Here is a 16,305-nt window from a genome sequence, read left to right as displayed (position 1 = left end):
AAACCTGACACAAGAATAGCATAGCCCCAGCCTTGCATTCTAGAGACCCTGTGGAGAAAACTGCCTCCCTCCCCAACCCGAGCTCCCGACTCACGAGTAGATTCTGTGTTTTATAAGCAGAGCTAGCTCTGCCCCCTTTCTCCTGTACGAACCCAGCAGATCCAGCCCAGTTTTCAGGGCAGGGCCCAGAGCATGGGGCCAGAGAGGTCCCTAAAACCTTCCAGCTTCTGCTGCTGTGTCCAGAAAACTTTCTCTCTGGCTCTGAAGTGTGGTCTGCAAGGGGGTCAGATGTGTCCAAGCCCTGCCTCCAACCACTTCTCATGGTTTGATGGACATTCCCAGGGTCAGCCTGCCCCTCCTCATGCCCCCCCACCCCGCCCTGGCCCTGTCCCCCTTGGCCCACCTGGCGGACACTGAGTCTGTAGTTGAGCAGGGGGTCCACAGCATCGGGTTCCCTCTGGGTCCACTGCAGCACATAAGAGTAGTTCTTGGACAGCTTGTGGCTGCGGGTGGGGTTGGGGGTGTCGAAGTAAAACTCCGGGCTGTAGGCTTTGGCTGAGAGGGCGGGGAGGGGGCGTGGGGCCGTGAAGGGTGGGGGATGGGGAGAGACACAGAGAGAGGAGGTGCGGGAGAGGGAGACAGAGAAAGATGGCAAGAAACAGGGACAAGGGTATATGGAGACAAAGAGAAAGGGAACATAGTGAAGAGAGGAGATGGTGGGAGAGGAGGATATTGGGGGAGTGAGGGTGGAGTAGGAGGGAAAGTGTGAAGTGGAGAAAAGGGGGATTGGGAATTCCAAGATGTGGTATTGGTGAGAACAGAGAGGGAAAGGCCAAGGAAAAACCAGAGAAAAGAGAAATTTGGGAAGACACAGAGGAGGGATATTAGGGAGGGAAAGAGGATGAGGGAAAAGACGCAAAGAAGGGTCAAGGATATTGAGGTGGAAGGAAGAGAGGAGAAGGACAGAGAGAGAAAAAAGATGGGGAGACAGGGGAAGTGTGGGAGAACAGGGGAGAGGGGAAGGAGGTGGGAAATGTCATAGGGGCCTCTGGCTGGCAGGGCTAGGGGGGTGGGGGGGGCTGGGGAGTGACCTGTGGTCCTGGCCCCCTGTTTTTGACTGAAGAGATCCAAACAAGACCTAAAGGGGCACCCAGTTAGTTGGGGGCTGCTGGGAGAGCTGGGGATGCAGAAGGGGACAGGCACACCTGGGGTTCTCCTCCAGGGGCGCTGCCACCAGCTCTGAGAAGGAACCAGTTCTCCCTCAATGAAGAGAAAGGGGGTCAGAAACTCCTTTGGCCTCTATGCGTTCCCCTCAGCCCTCACCATGACCTCCGACCCTTTCTGACTCACCTATGCCTGCCTGCAGCCCCAAACAGCCCACCCAGGAATGACTTGAGATATGGGCTGACAGGGATTTCTGGGCACCAAGAGGCCTGAACCTCCGGGGTGACAGCTCAGGAAATGTGTGCTGGCTGGCCCAGAACCACCCGCGACGTTCCAGAGAAGCTGTTGAGTCGTCTTCTCTCCTCTTAGCTACAGCTCAGGCCCCTCACATTGGGCCTGCAGTTAGGAAAAGATGGGGTCCTCCATCCGCAGCCCCTGCGGCCAAGGACTAAGTAGGAGGGGCTTGAAATGTGAGGTCCGGGATGGGGCGTTGCCCCGGGCTTGAGTGGGCAGATTTAACCCTCGTGTGGGCGAGGCTGGACCGCACCTGCCCCCAAGAAAGAAGGAAACGGAAAGCTGGGATTGGACGAGGCTCGAAGGGAGCTTATGCCTCGCAGCTGGGACCCAGGCGCGGCGTGGATGGGTCTTTAAAGGGAAGGGCCCATACCTGGTGCTCGCGGGTCTAGAGGAGCGAAGCCTAACCCCGGGGAAGTAGGGGCTTGAAAGAGGCAGAGCCGTCGGAGGCCAAGGGGAAGGAGGCTGAGCTAAAACAGGCGGGGTTTAGGGCACGTATAAGCGGCCCTTGAGCAGAAAAGGTCCTACACCTGGAGGGGCTGTGAGTGAATTGCTACAGCCTGTCTAGAGGGGACCTAAAAGACGTCACAGTTTGGTGCGGGCGGCATGGGCGAAGTTTAGACCTGGCGTGGGCGGGTCTTGGAAAGGCAGAAGCTGGAAAGAGGCGGGGCCCAGGCCGGGCGTGGGCGGGGCTGGAGTTGGGGCGGAGCCTAGGCCCAGGTGGACGCGATTGGGTGGGGCGGGACCCACGGGACGCTCACCCGAGACCTGAAAGAGGCAGGTAGCAGAGCCCACGTCGTTCGAGATGCTGCATTCGTAGCTGCCGCTGCTGTCGCGGGTGACGGCGTCGAGGCGCAGTTCAGAGTGGTCGGGGGCCTCGGCGGCGACGGGGACAGCAGGCGGCGGAGGCAGCAGCTGCCCTTTGAAGCGCCACACGGCCGAGGCGATACGCTGGGGGCTGCCCCGCAGCAGCGAGCAGCGCAGCAGCACCGGCCGGCCCAGCGCTTGGCGCACATCCTGGGAGCTGGGCTCCACCTCCGGCGGGACTGGGGGCGGGGGCGGCGGTCAGCGGGGCCGGGTGGGGCTTGAGGAGCGGCCCGATCGGAGGCAACGCACTCGACCCTGCTCCCGCACCCCCCAGCCTGGAGGGATCTCAGAGCGATACACATTCGTAACATAGACAGTAGCCGTGCTCCTACCTCCCTGACCTGCCCATACCCACCCCCTCCCGGCCAGTTCCTCCAGCCATGCTTCCCAGACTGGGCCTCGAATCCTTCCCTCACACTCCTCTCCCCGCCCCTCCCCCACGTAGTGAAAAGCTGCATAACATCGGGGTTTAGCGCAAGATCCCCAGAGCTAGATAGTTGCCTTAGGTTCAAATCCCAGCCCAGCTTCAAACTAGCCTGTAGGGCCTTACGCAAGTTACTTATCCTGTGACTCGGTTTCTCTATTTGTAAAAATAAGGGAATAATAGAGTCTATTTATAGGGCTGTGAAGGGTTAAATGAGTTCATGCTCTTAGAATGCTCTTAAAATGCTCTTAGAACAGTGCTTGGCAAGAGCTGAATGAGGTTTGTTAACTCTCATCCTTACACTATCAGACACAATGTGCTCCCTTGAAGGTCTTTTAAACTCCCATTTCTACCTGTCAAAATCAGTTATTTCTTTTGCTCACTGGGTCCCTAGGAACGAAGATGGGGGCGGGGCATTTGAAAGTGGAAAAGTGACAAGGGCCACAGACCTCCCATATTAGAACACGGGGTGGGGAGGTGGCAGGGTTTTAGGCATATCAGCAGTACGTGGAGGGGATTGGTTGGACTGGAGGGTATAAAGGGGTGAAGAAGGGGCAGGTCAGGCCGTGAACCGGGAGGGACAGCTCAGAAGGTAGTCCAGGTGGGGCGATGAGACTCACACTGCACGTTCAGCTGCACCTGGGCCTCGCGGGGGCGCACGTTGAAACCATTATACCGAGCCGTCTGGCAGCGGTAGGTCCCACTCATGTCGCGGCTCACGTGCTCCAGCCGCAGCTTCCCGTCCGGGGTTTCCTCCAGTGGCAGCCCCGAGGGCAGCAGCGCAGCCTCCTTGTCCACGCGGGACCAGAGCACCGGCGGCCGCGGCTTGCCTCGAACCTCGCACTGCAGCTCAGCGGGCGAGCCCTCCCGCACTGTGACCACGGCCCTTCCCTTGGGCACGCTGATGGTGGGAGGCACTGCGGTGGGGAGGCCGGCAGGAGCAGGGTTAGAGCTCCCGCTAGCCTCTGCTTTGGGGCTTCTGCTTTTCTCCCCCTAGGTCTGAGCCTCTCTTCCCCATCCCAGATGTCCCAAAGATCCCTCAGTATCTCCAAAACACAACTCACCGCCCCCAGTTCTCTCCACCTCAGGGTCTCCCAACTCGGAAAGAGATTCTGAAGCCTATTCCTTCTTTCTCTTTAGCCCAGCAAAAGGGGGTTCCACCTTTTAAACAGTTCTACCCACTGACCTCTTCCTTCAACCCCCTCTCTCCTGCCCACTGGCCCCAATCTAGTTAGAGCTTCCATTTGTCTTCTGGCGTGTTATCACAGATGCCTAGTCTGTCCCCCAATATGCTTACCCTTTCTTCCAAAGTCAGAGAATATCTGGAGTTTGGCAGGGCGCGCTCAGCCAGAATAACCATTAAGTCTCCTAGCCTGTCTTAGGTCTAGCTGTGGCCACATGACTAAATTCTGGCCAATGGGATGTGACAGAAAATGAGGGTCCTCAAAAGGACAGACTGTGCGCCTCTTCTCCTCCTACCTATGGGCTGGAATGCAGATTGATGGCTGCAGCTGGACCTGCCATTGTGGACAAGGGGGCCCACACTAGGGATAATGGAATAGGGAGACAAGATGGAGCCCAGGGTCCTGAGGACTCAGAGCAGCCAAGCCATTATTCCAGCCTGGACTGCTCACTTTTATGAGAAAACGAAATACATATCTAGCTCATTTAAGCCGCTAGTAGAATTTCGGGATTTTCTGTTACACACAGCCAAACCCAATCCAACCCAACACATTGTCCAACTGGAGGGTCTTTTAAAGACTTCCATGGGTCCCATCCTACATCCCATCAAACAAATTAAAATGTCCTACACCAAATATAAATTGTAAATAACTCTACAAGGCAAGCTAAGGTCCGGCTCTCTAGTTAGGATCATTCATACTCTTGTAAACATTTATATGTGTATTGGCTTTAACTGTACAGTTTTCTCTTTATATTTTGGAGCCAATTAATTTGTTTTTCCAGGTCTAAATTATTTCCACAGGCCCTTAAATAGCTTCCATACCCCAGGCATCAGGCTAATGAGCCAAATGGAGGAAATGGCCCTGCGCCCGTGGATTTCCCTTTTTCTAAAACGTCCCAGCTCCCAACCCTTCTGTGCCCCCACAGGCTAAAGGGCTGTCTCCTTCCTTTGAGGCTGCACTGCCCTCAGCTTAAAACTCCAGATCCTTGGCTCTGTAAACAAGACCCTCGTGCTCCAGCCTCTGCCGCTCCCCAGCCTCATCTTCCCTCTCCCATCCTGTATCCCAGCTATGGGATCCACTTGTAAGGGACACGTTCCCTGGATGCGAGGTCTTTTCCCTGTGCAAGAGTCAGGATGGAAGGGGCCTCTGAGGCCATCAGGTTCACTATCTCACAGAGGGGAAACTGAGGCCCAGAGAGTTAAAGAGGCTTAGCCAAAGTCAGCCAGCATCTTGGTGTAAAGGGCTAGGGACTGGAGATGAGATTCTAGAGACTCTCTCCAAAATCATCCGCTCCAAACTCCTGTCATTCTGTAAACCCTTCAGGGGTGGCTCTAAAGTCAAACTGTCTGGGTTCAAATCCCAGCTACACTACTTAGTGCCTGTTAACTTAGGTGAGTTTCTTAAACTCCCTGAACCTGTTTCTTCATCTCTAAAAACTGATGATGAACTACCCCCATAAGGTAAACCATGAAGAGGTGAATGAGATAAATATGAAATCATCAGAACACAGAGTAAACACTCAATAAATGTTAGTCATTATTTCATTGTTGTTATTTATTATTTTTGGAATAAAGACCCAAATCTCTGCATTATGTGGTACCTGCTGACCCGTCCACTCTCTTCCATCTCATGCCATTCTCCCAGCTGCACTTTGGTCCCCACACTTACCTCCCTCAGGGCCTTTGCACATGCTGCTTCTGTGGCCTCCCTTTTTCTTTCACCCTCCCTTGTTCTCTTTTGCCTAGCCCTCCCTCAGATCTCAGATCAAACATTCTATCTTAGGAAACTCTTTCCTGACTTGTGTATCACAGTTTGCAGTGATATATTTATTTGTGAGACTATCGGAAAAATGTTTGCCTTCCTGCTTCGTTCAATGCCAGCAGAACTCATTTTGCCCACCATTCTACCCCAGAGCCTAGGACAATGCCTGGCACACAACAGGTACTTGATAAATGTGTGCAGAACACAGAGTCAACACAATCATGTTCCCCTCACTCTGATCTCCTTTCTCCAAACTACTGTGCCCACCTTCCCTCTGTGGGCCTCTCCAGCTCCCCCTCACACACACACACCCATGCCATCTCAGCTGCCCACCTGTCTCAGAGGAGATGTTGACCTCGATGCTCAGGTCAGGCACGGGTGCCCCTGGGAAGGAAGCCATGCACAGGTAGGTGCCATAGTCGCTGAAGTGCAGGTCAATGAGCTCTAGGCTGCTCGTGACCGCAGGCAACTCAGGGTCATTTCGGGTCACCAGCAGCCTCTTGGACATGCGTGCCGGCTTGCCGTTCTTGAACCACTGGTAGGTCACCTTCTCCTGGGGTACCGCATCCACGTGGCATGACAGCTTCAGGTCCTGGCCCAGCTGTATGTTCTCACTCTCTTTGATCACATCTGGGGTAATCTGGAATGTAGCGTTCTTCATGGCTATGAGCAGAAGGGGAGGGACAGGTGGCTGGGGCTGGCCCAGAGCCAAGGGTCTATGTCCCACCCCCATTCAGACCCGGCTTCTCTCCTTGAACTGCCAGAGTTTGGAGGCTCCAACCCCACACAACCACCACCACCCCCAAGAGAAATCACCACTTTGCTTGGAAATGGTCCTGCTTGCTCAGATGCATTTTTAAAAATTCAAAACAGCTGGCTGTAGAAAAGTGGTTTTATTAATTGTCATAGGTGCTCTTGACTGAACATGAGAGACACCGTTCCAAGCCCTTGACGTGGGTTTACTCATCTCACCCATCCCACAGTCTTGCGGTGAGGCACTTTGCTGGCCCCATTTTACAAAGGAGAGAACTGAGTGAGACTCAGACGGTTTAAGTCACTTGCCCAAAGAAATAGCCAACCTTGAATTCAGACTCGGCCTGCACTCTTAAAACCTGCACTGCTTTATTTTTATTCTTGTTTTAAACCGTGAATATGCAAAGCACAAATTTTGGAAAGAGGTACCAGAATGTAATAGCATTTCTATCTAGAGAGTGGGGCTGAGGGGAAATTTTAATTTGCACATTTTATCCTCTTGTACTGTTTGCTTCTGCAGCAACAAGTGTGTGCAATTTTTATAATAAAAGCCTAATACAATCACTTTACATGAAATTACATAAAACACAGAGTTTAGGGGAAAAGGGTCTAGCCTCTTTGAAAAATCTGAATACTGTCGGACGTACCCAAGAGTTAGAATTCTTCTCCTTCTTTTTAAGTAGGCTCCACATCCAACGTGGAGTCCAAAGCAGGGCTTGAACTCCTGACCCTGAGATCAAGACCTGAGCTGAGATCAAGAGTTGGGCACTGAATTGACTGAGTTTCCCCAGGCGGCCCTAGACAGAATTCTCAGTAGTGGGTGCTAATTCGACAGGTCCCTGGTACAATAGCCATGAACTAGGACTGGGCTGGGCAAAGAAGGCTGTGTATCACCCTAAGAGGGGACCATAAGTATGTGATATAAACTTCAATCTCCAGGTTTTAAAGGCCAAATGGAATTAGGTGGTAAAGAATATCTGACAGGGAAAAAACGATCAAAGACAAAAGTAGCTATCAGCAACAATCTGGCTACTGTCTTTCTTGCTCTGATTAAGTAAAAAGCCACCCAGAGCTAGCTTCTTCCTGTGAGAAGAGTCAGAAAAGAGAATAGCTGGAGGGGGAAGAACAAAAAGGAGAGACCGTTTCAGCAGAAGACTCTCCACTGGATTTGACAGAAGCTATACTTTATTTTTCAAGGGTTAAAGAGCTGCAAACAAGCCTGGATCTTTAAAATTTTCAAATAAATAAGCAACAAACAAACAAGAAGTAAACCTAAAGTTACTTCTAAGTCCGAAATATTTAAAGTTTTCTCTTTAGGGGCGCCTGGCTGGCTCAGTCAGTAGAGTATGTGACTCTTGGTCTCAGGGTCGTGAGTCCGAGCCCCATGTTGGGTGCAAAAATTACTTAAATAAATAAAACTTAAAAAAAAAAAAAAAAAGCTTTCTCCTTCAAGCCCAGTAGCAAAATCAAGATCATACTGAGAAGCGAATGAGGCTGAGGTTTAATAAGGAGGGTGTTTATACTTCTTTAATTGTGCCCCAAGTTTTGTATCATTTTTACATTTAGTAATTACCTTCAGACTCACTGACACGCTTTGCCAATAAAGATTTGCATATGGGGTATGTGCAAATTATGTTATTTTCATTTTAATTCTGTGAAAAATGTAGAAACCATTGTATGGGAAGAGTCAGGAAATTTCTCTTAAAGACTGGAATGTCCATTTAGCTTTTGGCAGCCTCCATTTCCCAATCTAAGAAAAATGTAGGCAATCAGGATGCCTGGGTGGCTCAGTCAGTTAAGCATCTGCCTTTGGCTCAGGTCATGATCCCAAGGTCCTGGGATCAAGTCCTGCACTGGGCTCCCTGCTGCGTGGGGAGACTGCTTCTTCTTCCTCTGCCTCTCTCTCTCTCTCATGAATAAATAAAAAGTCTTTTTTTAAAAAAAGTAAATAATCAATGCCAGCCCTTCCCACTTCTTCCATTATTGAGATGACATTTGGAAATGTACATCACAAATAAAACTTTATACAAATTGTAGTCCTGCTGCCAGCAGACAGACATCAGAATTGAAGGGAAATCAAAGTGCCTGGAACACGGCCCCTCAGCAAATCTCATCTACCAAAAGGAAGCAGACAAGCCCCTTTCCCAGTTCCCCAGTGGTTTCTGGAGGGCAGCCCCCCCACCCCCATCTGCCTCCCAAGTCCCCTCCTGCCCCTCCAGACCTACGTACATCGCACCAGCAGGTTGACCGTCTTCTTGGCAGGGTTGCCCACATTGTTGGTGGCTGTGCAGTTGTAGTAGCCAGAGTCCCGGGCCTGCACTGAAGGGATGCTGAGGGTGCCACTCTGGGCCAGAGCGCCCAGGGGCAGCGGGCCCGGCCCATGGGACCACTGCAGCTGGGGTAAGGGATCACCGCCTGTCAGCAGACACTGTACGGTCACATTCTCCCCCGGGTTTACCACCAGAGTTTCATTCACAGACAGCTTCAGGGCTGGTGGTGCTATGAGGACAAGGAGGTGGGGTCTTAGGGGACTGTGAGGCAGCACTGAGGGAGCTGAGAGGGAGGAGAAGCCATGGGCTTGGGGAAGGCCTGAAGGAAGACTGGGGAGGAGGCAGGGAGCAGGCAGAGGGGAGGAAGGGAGGTGCTCATGGTGCAGTGCCTAGAGTCCTGTGTGGGGCAGAGCACCGTCTCCTAGCTGGGGAGTCAGCCCAGGTGGGCGAGGGGGTCGGACAGGGAAGTCCTGTACCCGTGGTGTTGGTGAGCCGGAAGGTGATGGCCTTGTCCGGGATGCCACACACGTTGCGTACAGACACCTGGCAGGTGTAGCTGGCGTAGTCCTGGGGCCGCAGGTTCTTCAGCTTCAGGACCTTGGTCTCCCCCTAGGTAGCAGCAGTGCACTGGGGTGAGGGGTCTGCTTGGGTCCCATGGATCCCACACACATTCACCCAGCACCACAGGCAGAAGCAAATTCCTCCTTTAATTCCCATCTTTCCAACCTCCACAGTTTATCCTTGGGGAGCGCAGCCTGGGGTGGATGCTGCCCTCTCTGTACCTTGAGCTTTTCTGCATCTGATGCCGTCCTGGGACACACTGGCCAGGACCAAGGCCTCAGTTCTCCCCCTCTGGGAAATGGGGGGTAAGGAAGGACTCCTGTTTTGTCTTACAACCTATGCAAACATGGGGCTGGCCCCCAGGCCATGTCCACACGTGGAGCCTTGCCACCTGGGAGAGCTACCTCGGAAAGCCTCCCCTGGTAGGACAGCTTCCTCACCACCTCCCGGGACTGCAGGGGTCCTGTGGGAAGTGCAGCCATCTCTCTGCCCCCAGCTACCACTGCACCTGCCCGAGTTCCCAATACTCTGCCAGCCAGAAGACGGAGGCATCACGTGCCTACTCCTGGTGGGGGGGGGTGCCTTTCCTAACTAGCCATGACCCTGGAGGACATGTTGCCTGGGGGATTCTCCTGTCCTCCCTGACCTTTCTGCCCTGATTTCATTTGGCTCAGGATGTCTCAAGCCCAATCAGAATGCATGCCTCTGACATCACAACAGAATAACTGGAGTCAGGGCAGTCCCTGGAACTCGGGATCATGAGACCTCAGTCTTCACATCCCCCTCCCCTGTGGGGTGCAGAAGGAAGAGTGTGGGGTGAGCCATGAGGAGACCAGGCCGGCTGCTGTCCATCCTGACCTGGGTGTAGAGGGGCTCATAGATGTCGACCCCATTGTCCTGGCTGTGAGACAGGGTGTCAGAGCCCCGCTTCCAGATGAAGCGGGCAGGTGGGTTGGAGTTGACAGTACAGCGCAGGAACACCGTCTTCTCCTGGTAGAAGTTGCCTCGAACATCGCTCACTGTCTGGTGCACCGTCAGCACGGGCTCATCCAGGTCTGCAAGGATACCATGCCGGGGGGAGTCAGAGCTGGCTGACCCAAAGGTAGGGGGCTGGGTTTTCTGGCAGCCCCACAGGAAAGCTAAGCTACTCTCAAGGGAAGCTTCCAGAGAGCCAGATGGTCTCCCAGCCCGCAAGATAGACCAACCCATTAGAGGCAGGGGAATAGACTTAACAGCTTCCCAGCTGTCCCTGCCCCCCGCCCTGCATGGGGGTGTCTTTCTTCACCTTCCTGTCATGGGATGGAGGAAGCAGCTGCAGACTGGAAATCAGGACACTGGTTCAGATCCCAGGTTAGCTGCTAATTTGCAGTGTGACCTGCCTAAGTCCCTTCTCTCTCTGGGCTTGTTTCCTCACTGGTAAATTGGACTAGGTTGGTGGTTCTCACCTTTGTTTGCATGACAGAATCACATGGATACTTTTCTTTTCAATACCACTGCCTGGCATAGCTCATTGATAGTGTCAGAAGTCAGAAGAATGATTGCCTCTAAGGAAATTATTGACTGGGAGGGAGCATGAGAGAATTTTCTGGGGTCCTGGAAATGCTCTTAAACTAGATGGTGTTTACACATGCATAGACATAAAAACTCATTGAACTGTACATTTAAGGTTAGTGTACTCTATTGGATGTAGGTTAATCCTCAATTTTAAAAAAAAAAGAGTTTAAGTAAAGGTCCCAATGTCTGGGCCCCACACCCAATTACATCAGAATCTCTGGAAGTGGAACCAAGGCATCAATAGTTTCTTATAAAGACCCCCAGACATCCTAATGGACAGCCAGCATTGTGAACCAAAGGTACCCACATTACACAGCCTAACATCCTATGACAAGTGTCCCATCATTCTGTCCTCACACAGCCCACTTGGACAGAAGTCATAACAAAGGCCAGGGGTGGAGGTAGGACCTGATGACATCCAGGCCATGCCTGCCAGCCCCTTCTAGCACCAATAAATCAAGAAATGACCCTTCCCCCCAGGGTTTGGCAGGAATTTGGGTGACTGATGGGGGACAGAAGGGTCCAAGATTCCATTGCTCACCACTTGGGGATCTCGCTTTGGAGGGGAGGGGCACAGGGCCTATCTAATGGGTAGGTTCATTGTAGACATTAAGATGGCACAAGACAGGTCCCTTGGCTTGCCCCTGGGGCTTTTGGGTAACTAGCGTCAGCCTAGGCCAGCACAGAGGCAGGTGACAAGCAGTGAAATAGCCTCTTGGGGTTAAGGAGGTATCTCTATGGCAGGCAGGTAGGAACTAGGGGCTTCCCTTTCAGCCAGCAGTCAGGACTAAGGCATGCTTGGTCCTGTAAGTGGTGGGGGTAGGGAAGTTTCAGAGCTGCCCCTGGGGCCAAAGCAGAGACATGAGGTACTGTGGGAAGGGCACCAGAGCAGTCAAGAGAACCTTTGCAGGTAAACAAGTCACAACCCCCCCGCCCCCCGCCATAACCTTATAACCTGTGAAAATCGTCTAATCTAACCTGTCCCACCCACCCTGAACACTTGAGAGGGCTGCTGCAGGGTTTGTATAGATTATGGGGGGACGCGTGTTAAGGGTATAGGGTGAGACACACCATAGGAACAGCAGGTAATGCCCCTTTAGGCCGGGAGAGACGAAGTCTCTACTGTGCTCTTCCACAAGGGGTCGCTTCGCCAGCCTCCTTTCCACCCGCCTCCTCCCGCCCAGCCTGAGCATCCTGGGGGCGCCGCCAGCCCCAACTCACACTGCACATCCACGCGGATAGATTTGATGGCAGGCACGCCCACGCCATTCTCGGCCTTGCAGTAGTAGCGGCCGCCCTGCGTGCGCGCAATGCGCTCAATGCGCAGCGTCTCGTTGAACACCGACGTCTCCTGGAACTTGTCCGAGGCACTGCCAGCGGTCTTCGTCCAGCGCACCTGGGTCCACGTGGAAGGGCAGAGTAGCCACGGCAGTGAGGGGTTGGGCAGGGAGGATGGAGCATCTCCCCTCCTACCCCATTGTTTTTCCTGAGTACCCATGGAGCACCCCCACCCCCCAAAACTAATCCCCCCCCCCCCAGGGGAATACACGGATAGGGTAGGATGCCTTGGGAAGGAATCTGGGGAATCTAGGGTCAGAGGGAGGGAGCTTTAAAGAAGGAAGTATAGGGGTGCCTGGGTGGCTCAGTGGGTTAAAGCCTCTGCCTTCAGCTCAGGTCATGACCTCAGGGTCCTGGGATAGAGCCCCACATCGGGCTCTCTGCTCAGCAGGGAGCCTGCTTCCCTCTCTCTCTCTCTCTCTCTGCCTGCCTCTCTGCCTACTTGTGATCTCTCTCTCTCTGTCAAATAAATAAAATCTAAAAAAAAAAAAAAAAAAAAAAGAAGGAAGTATAGCGCAGTGGTTAAGAGGCAAGTTGGATCGGCCAAATTACCCCCGGCCCCCTTTCCTGCCCTCCTTTCCTCATTGGGAAAATGGAGAATAATACCCCCACCTAGGGTTCCTGAAAGGATTAAATGTGCCTTAGTGTCTGTAAGACTAAGAATTTTCTAAAATTTTTAGTGGCCCTGGGTAGGTTACTCCTCTCTCAACTTCAGATTTTTCATCTGCAGGAGAGGCCTATGGGGTAGCCAGCCTCCAAGATGGTGGCCAATGATCCCGGTCTCTAGTTCTTTTTTCTGAGGTACTCTCCCACTTTGTACCAGGGATGGGCTGTGTGACCCATATAACACAGTTGGCCTGATGGTATGTCACTGCCAAGATCAAGTTATGAAGGACTGTGATTTCCATCTTGAGGAAAGCCATCTGGCTTGTCATGAGCAGCCCTCTGGAGGGAGGGGTCCACCGGGTAAGAAGGGAAACATCAGGTCAACAGCCACAGGATGTAGACTACAAGAGGGTCCTCTCACCCCAGTCAGTTCTCAAATGGCTGCAACTTCCTCAGAGACCATGAGCCAGACCAGCCAGCTAAGCCGCTCCTGGATTCTGGTCCCATAGGAATGGTGAGGCAACAAGCATTTGTTGTTCTGAGCCCCTGAGTTTGAGAGCATTTGTTACACAGCAATAGATAACTATAACTATTACATAGCATAATTTATGCTTTGCAGAGGTTTAGAAACAAGTGTAAAGCACCTAAGTATAGCCCCTGGTATATATTCATCACTTAATGAATTCCCCTTATTATCAACATTGCTGTAGATTGTGGGGAACTAGCAAGGATCACACAAGACACTGGAGCAACTACTCAGAGTAGCAGGGTTTAAGAAAAATTGATCAATTCCAGGTCATTAAATCTTAAGAATTGGAGAGTAGTGTAAGGAAGCTTCCAACTTAAAGTTGGGGAGGATTGCTTATTACTGAGACAGGGCAAAGCCCCTGATCTCAGTGAAGAGAGCAGGCCATAGGCCATAAAAACAATAAGGCTGGGGAGAAGCAGGTGAAGGGCAACTTTCTCATGCAGGATATGGCCACTGCAGGGTTTGTACTTTTCTTCAATTCTACAAAATTCTCAGCCTTTATCTCTTTAGATGTTGCCTTCTCACAGTTTTCTCTAGTCTGTCCTAAGTTTATGTTGTACCTTGTCATTCTAGCCTCCGTGTCTCCCAACATCCTTTTCATATTTTCCATCTCTTTGTCTTCTCCAGACTGCACTGTAGTTGATTTCCTCAGATCTATTCATCCAATTCACTAATTTTCTCTTTAGCTATCTCTATGGTGTTGAGGCCAAATTTTTCAAAAGACCTATTGTTTTTATTTCTAGGATTTCTACTTGGTTTTCCCCCTCATATCTAACTAATCAGGTTGTATAACCTTTCATTATCTCTTTAAACACTTCAAACATGTTTATTTTCAAGATCCTTTCAGATGGCTCTGTTTTGTCTGTTTCCTCAGATGTGAATTGTTCAATTTTTTTAGTTTCTGGACTGGCCCTCATGGCGCTATATTTCTAAATATTGTTTTAAAATATTACTCCACGGGCTTGTATTCCATGGGAGTTTTCTTCCACAGAAGTTCCATGTGGGCCCTCACAGGCCTGTGTGTGGTGTTGCTCTATGGTTGCCTATGCCCAAGACCCATGGGTTCACAGGTTCCAGCTAGTTTTTATATGAGTTTCTTAGCTTTGGTGTCCTCACCACTTGGACAGTGGACACAGACAGCCCAAGGGGTGTGCTCCTGTACAGATGATATTTTGTACACATGCCCAGAAGCAGACTCTGCTCTCTGCTGTGACTCTGGGCTATGGGACAGAGAACTTCTGGGCCCCATTCACAGGGAGTGCCCTTGTCAAGCTTCCTGCTTTAGGTAGAGAGTCTATGTGTAGCTTCCAACCACAGATGAACCTGTGGCCTCAACTCATACTCCCTGTGCATCTATTCATGCTACTATCCATGAGGTGGGTGCATAGTAAGCCCCTCCAAGGATATGTTCTTCACATTCTGCTCACTGCCATTGCTACAGATTCTTTCTTCATTTTGGCCATTGAAATTCCTACTCTCTTGTTATTTGTTTGGAGTGGGGAATTCCATATCCACTCCTTCCCCCAGCCTGACCTCAGAGCGGGCTATGAGATACTCCTTCCCTGTTCCCCTGATATATTGGATGCTCCATGACAACTGGAACTGTAACTGCATCTTCAGGGCCTATCACAGCACTGGGCACATAGCAGATGCTCAGTAAATACTGAGTAAATGAAATGAGCAAACAAGGAGGTAGATAGCATTTCAGGAGAGGTGAACAGCAGTGGCTAATGCAGGAACAAACAGGGTTTCCTTGGGCAAGTGTGACTGGAGCACAGTATGAGTATGAGGAGGATGGCAGTGGGGCCAAACTGTGTGTGTGTGGCGGGGTTTCTTCATTTCCATCCCTAGCAGCCTGAACTGGGTCTGGTAGGTAATAGGTAAATCATGAAGGTCTCTGAGCAGGGGAGTAATATTCCATCATATTACAGCAGGTTTGAGGATGGCAATTCTGGGAGCAGGGTACAGAAGTGAATTGGAGGGGGAGATGTGGGAACATGGCGGGGTGGGGGGCAGTTAGCCTACTGCAATGGTCCAAAGGCTAGGATTGCAGGTCTGAGTTTTAGAGGTAATGAGGAACAGAAACAGAAGGTCCATGCAAGAGACATAAAAACAGAGGCCTCAGAGGCTGGCTAGATGTGGGGAATGAGATGGCACACAACCATATTGTAGCCTAAGCGTTTGAGCCTAGGTAGCAGGAAGAAGAATGACATCGTCGTGGATGGAAGTAGAAAAAAGAATGTGTGGGCACACACACTGAGCCCCAGCCACAAACCACGCATAAAGGCAATGCACAAGGGGATACACGCAGGTGGCCAGTGCAGTTTTAGGGAGAGATGGCCCAGTGGCCTCCCTGGCATTCCGGGGGACCATACTGATATCGCGCCTGACGCAAACAGCAACTGAAGAATGGCAACATCGCTATCACTTCAAAACAAAACTTAGAGAAGAAGCAAGAGGTGTTGATGGCTTCAGGTTGAGTCCTTCGCAGTTTCCTTGTCCTTTTATTAGTCTCCAGGCCAAACCTATCAAAGTCATCCCTGTGCCCCCAAATTACCCAAAAAATGCTTCTGCATTTCACTGTCCTCTCCAGGACCCAACAAAGAATCTTCTGCTGCTCTTAAATACCACAGCCGTTCACCCGCAAATTCCAACCATCCCTCCAGCCCACCTCCTGCCTCTTCCCATCAGCTTTAGTGATAACTGGCCAACTCTTCTGACTAAACCACATAGTTAGTCTGTGACAAAATATACCTGGCATTACCAGATACTCCTCTTCCATTGCTTTCTATTGCTTTCAGTCTTTTAACCTCAAGAGTGTGGGGCTTGCCTACCTGAAGCTTCCCAAAGAGGAAAGTGCATCCTATGTGGTTGGTAACATCCAGAGCCCCCAACCCAAAGACAGACACGCTATGGGGAAGTGTGCTAAGCTACAGAGAACACGGGTACTGGATTCAGGGTTCTGCTTCCACCCTTCCAGGAGCCGTGTGATCTTGGGAG

General features: G+C 51.5%; 1 protein-coding gene across 4 annotated transcripts in view; it reads right to left on the bottom strand.

Moving 5' to 3' along the window:
• Positions 1-16,305, bottom strand: part of MDGA1 (MAM domain containing glycosylphosphatidylinositol anchor 1) — a 59,528-nt gene that overhangs the window by 12,172 nt on the left and 31,051 nt on the right. For 3 of the 4 annotated variants that reach the window (XM_047734421.1, XM_047734423.1, XM_047734422.1), the window contains exons 3-10: positions 12,054-12,228; positions 10,137-10,333; positions 9,194-9,326; positions 8,677-8,946; positions 6,028-6,357; positions 3,370-3,666; positions 2,220-2,504; positions 404-555 (exon numbers count right to left, since the gene is read on the bottom strand). In XM_047734421.1, coding sequence (XP_047590377.1) covers positions 404-555; positions 2,220-2,504; positions 3,370-3,666; positions 6,028-6,357; positions 8,677-8,946; positions 9,194-9,326; positions 10,137-10,333; positions 12,054-12,228 — 1,839 coding nt within the window. The remainder of the gene's footprint in view (positions 1-403; positions 556-2,219; positions 2,505-3,369; positions 3,667-6,027; positions 6,358-8,676; positions 8,947-9,193; positions 9,327-10,136; positions 10,334-12,053; positions 12,229-16,305) is intronic. The other variant, XM_047734424.1, reaches the window with a different exon arrangement.

The sequence above is a fragment of the Lutra lutra genome, chromosome 6 (assembly GCF_902655055.1).
Source record: "Lutra lutra chromosome 6, mLutLut1.2, whole genome shotgun sequence".
NCBI lineage: Eukaryota > Metazoa > Chordata > Mammalia > Carnivora > Mustelidae > Lutra > Lutra lutra.
The sequence above is the reverse complement of the archived record's forward strand: the minus strand, read 5'-3'. Positions and strand labels throughout refer to the sequence as shown.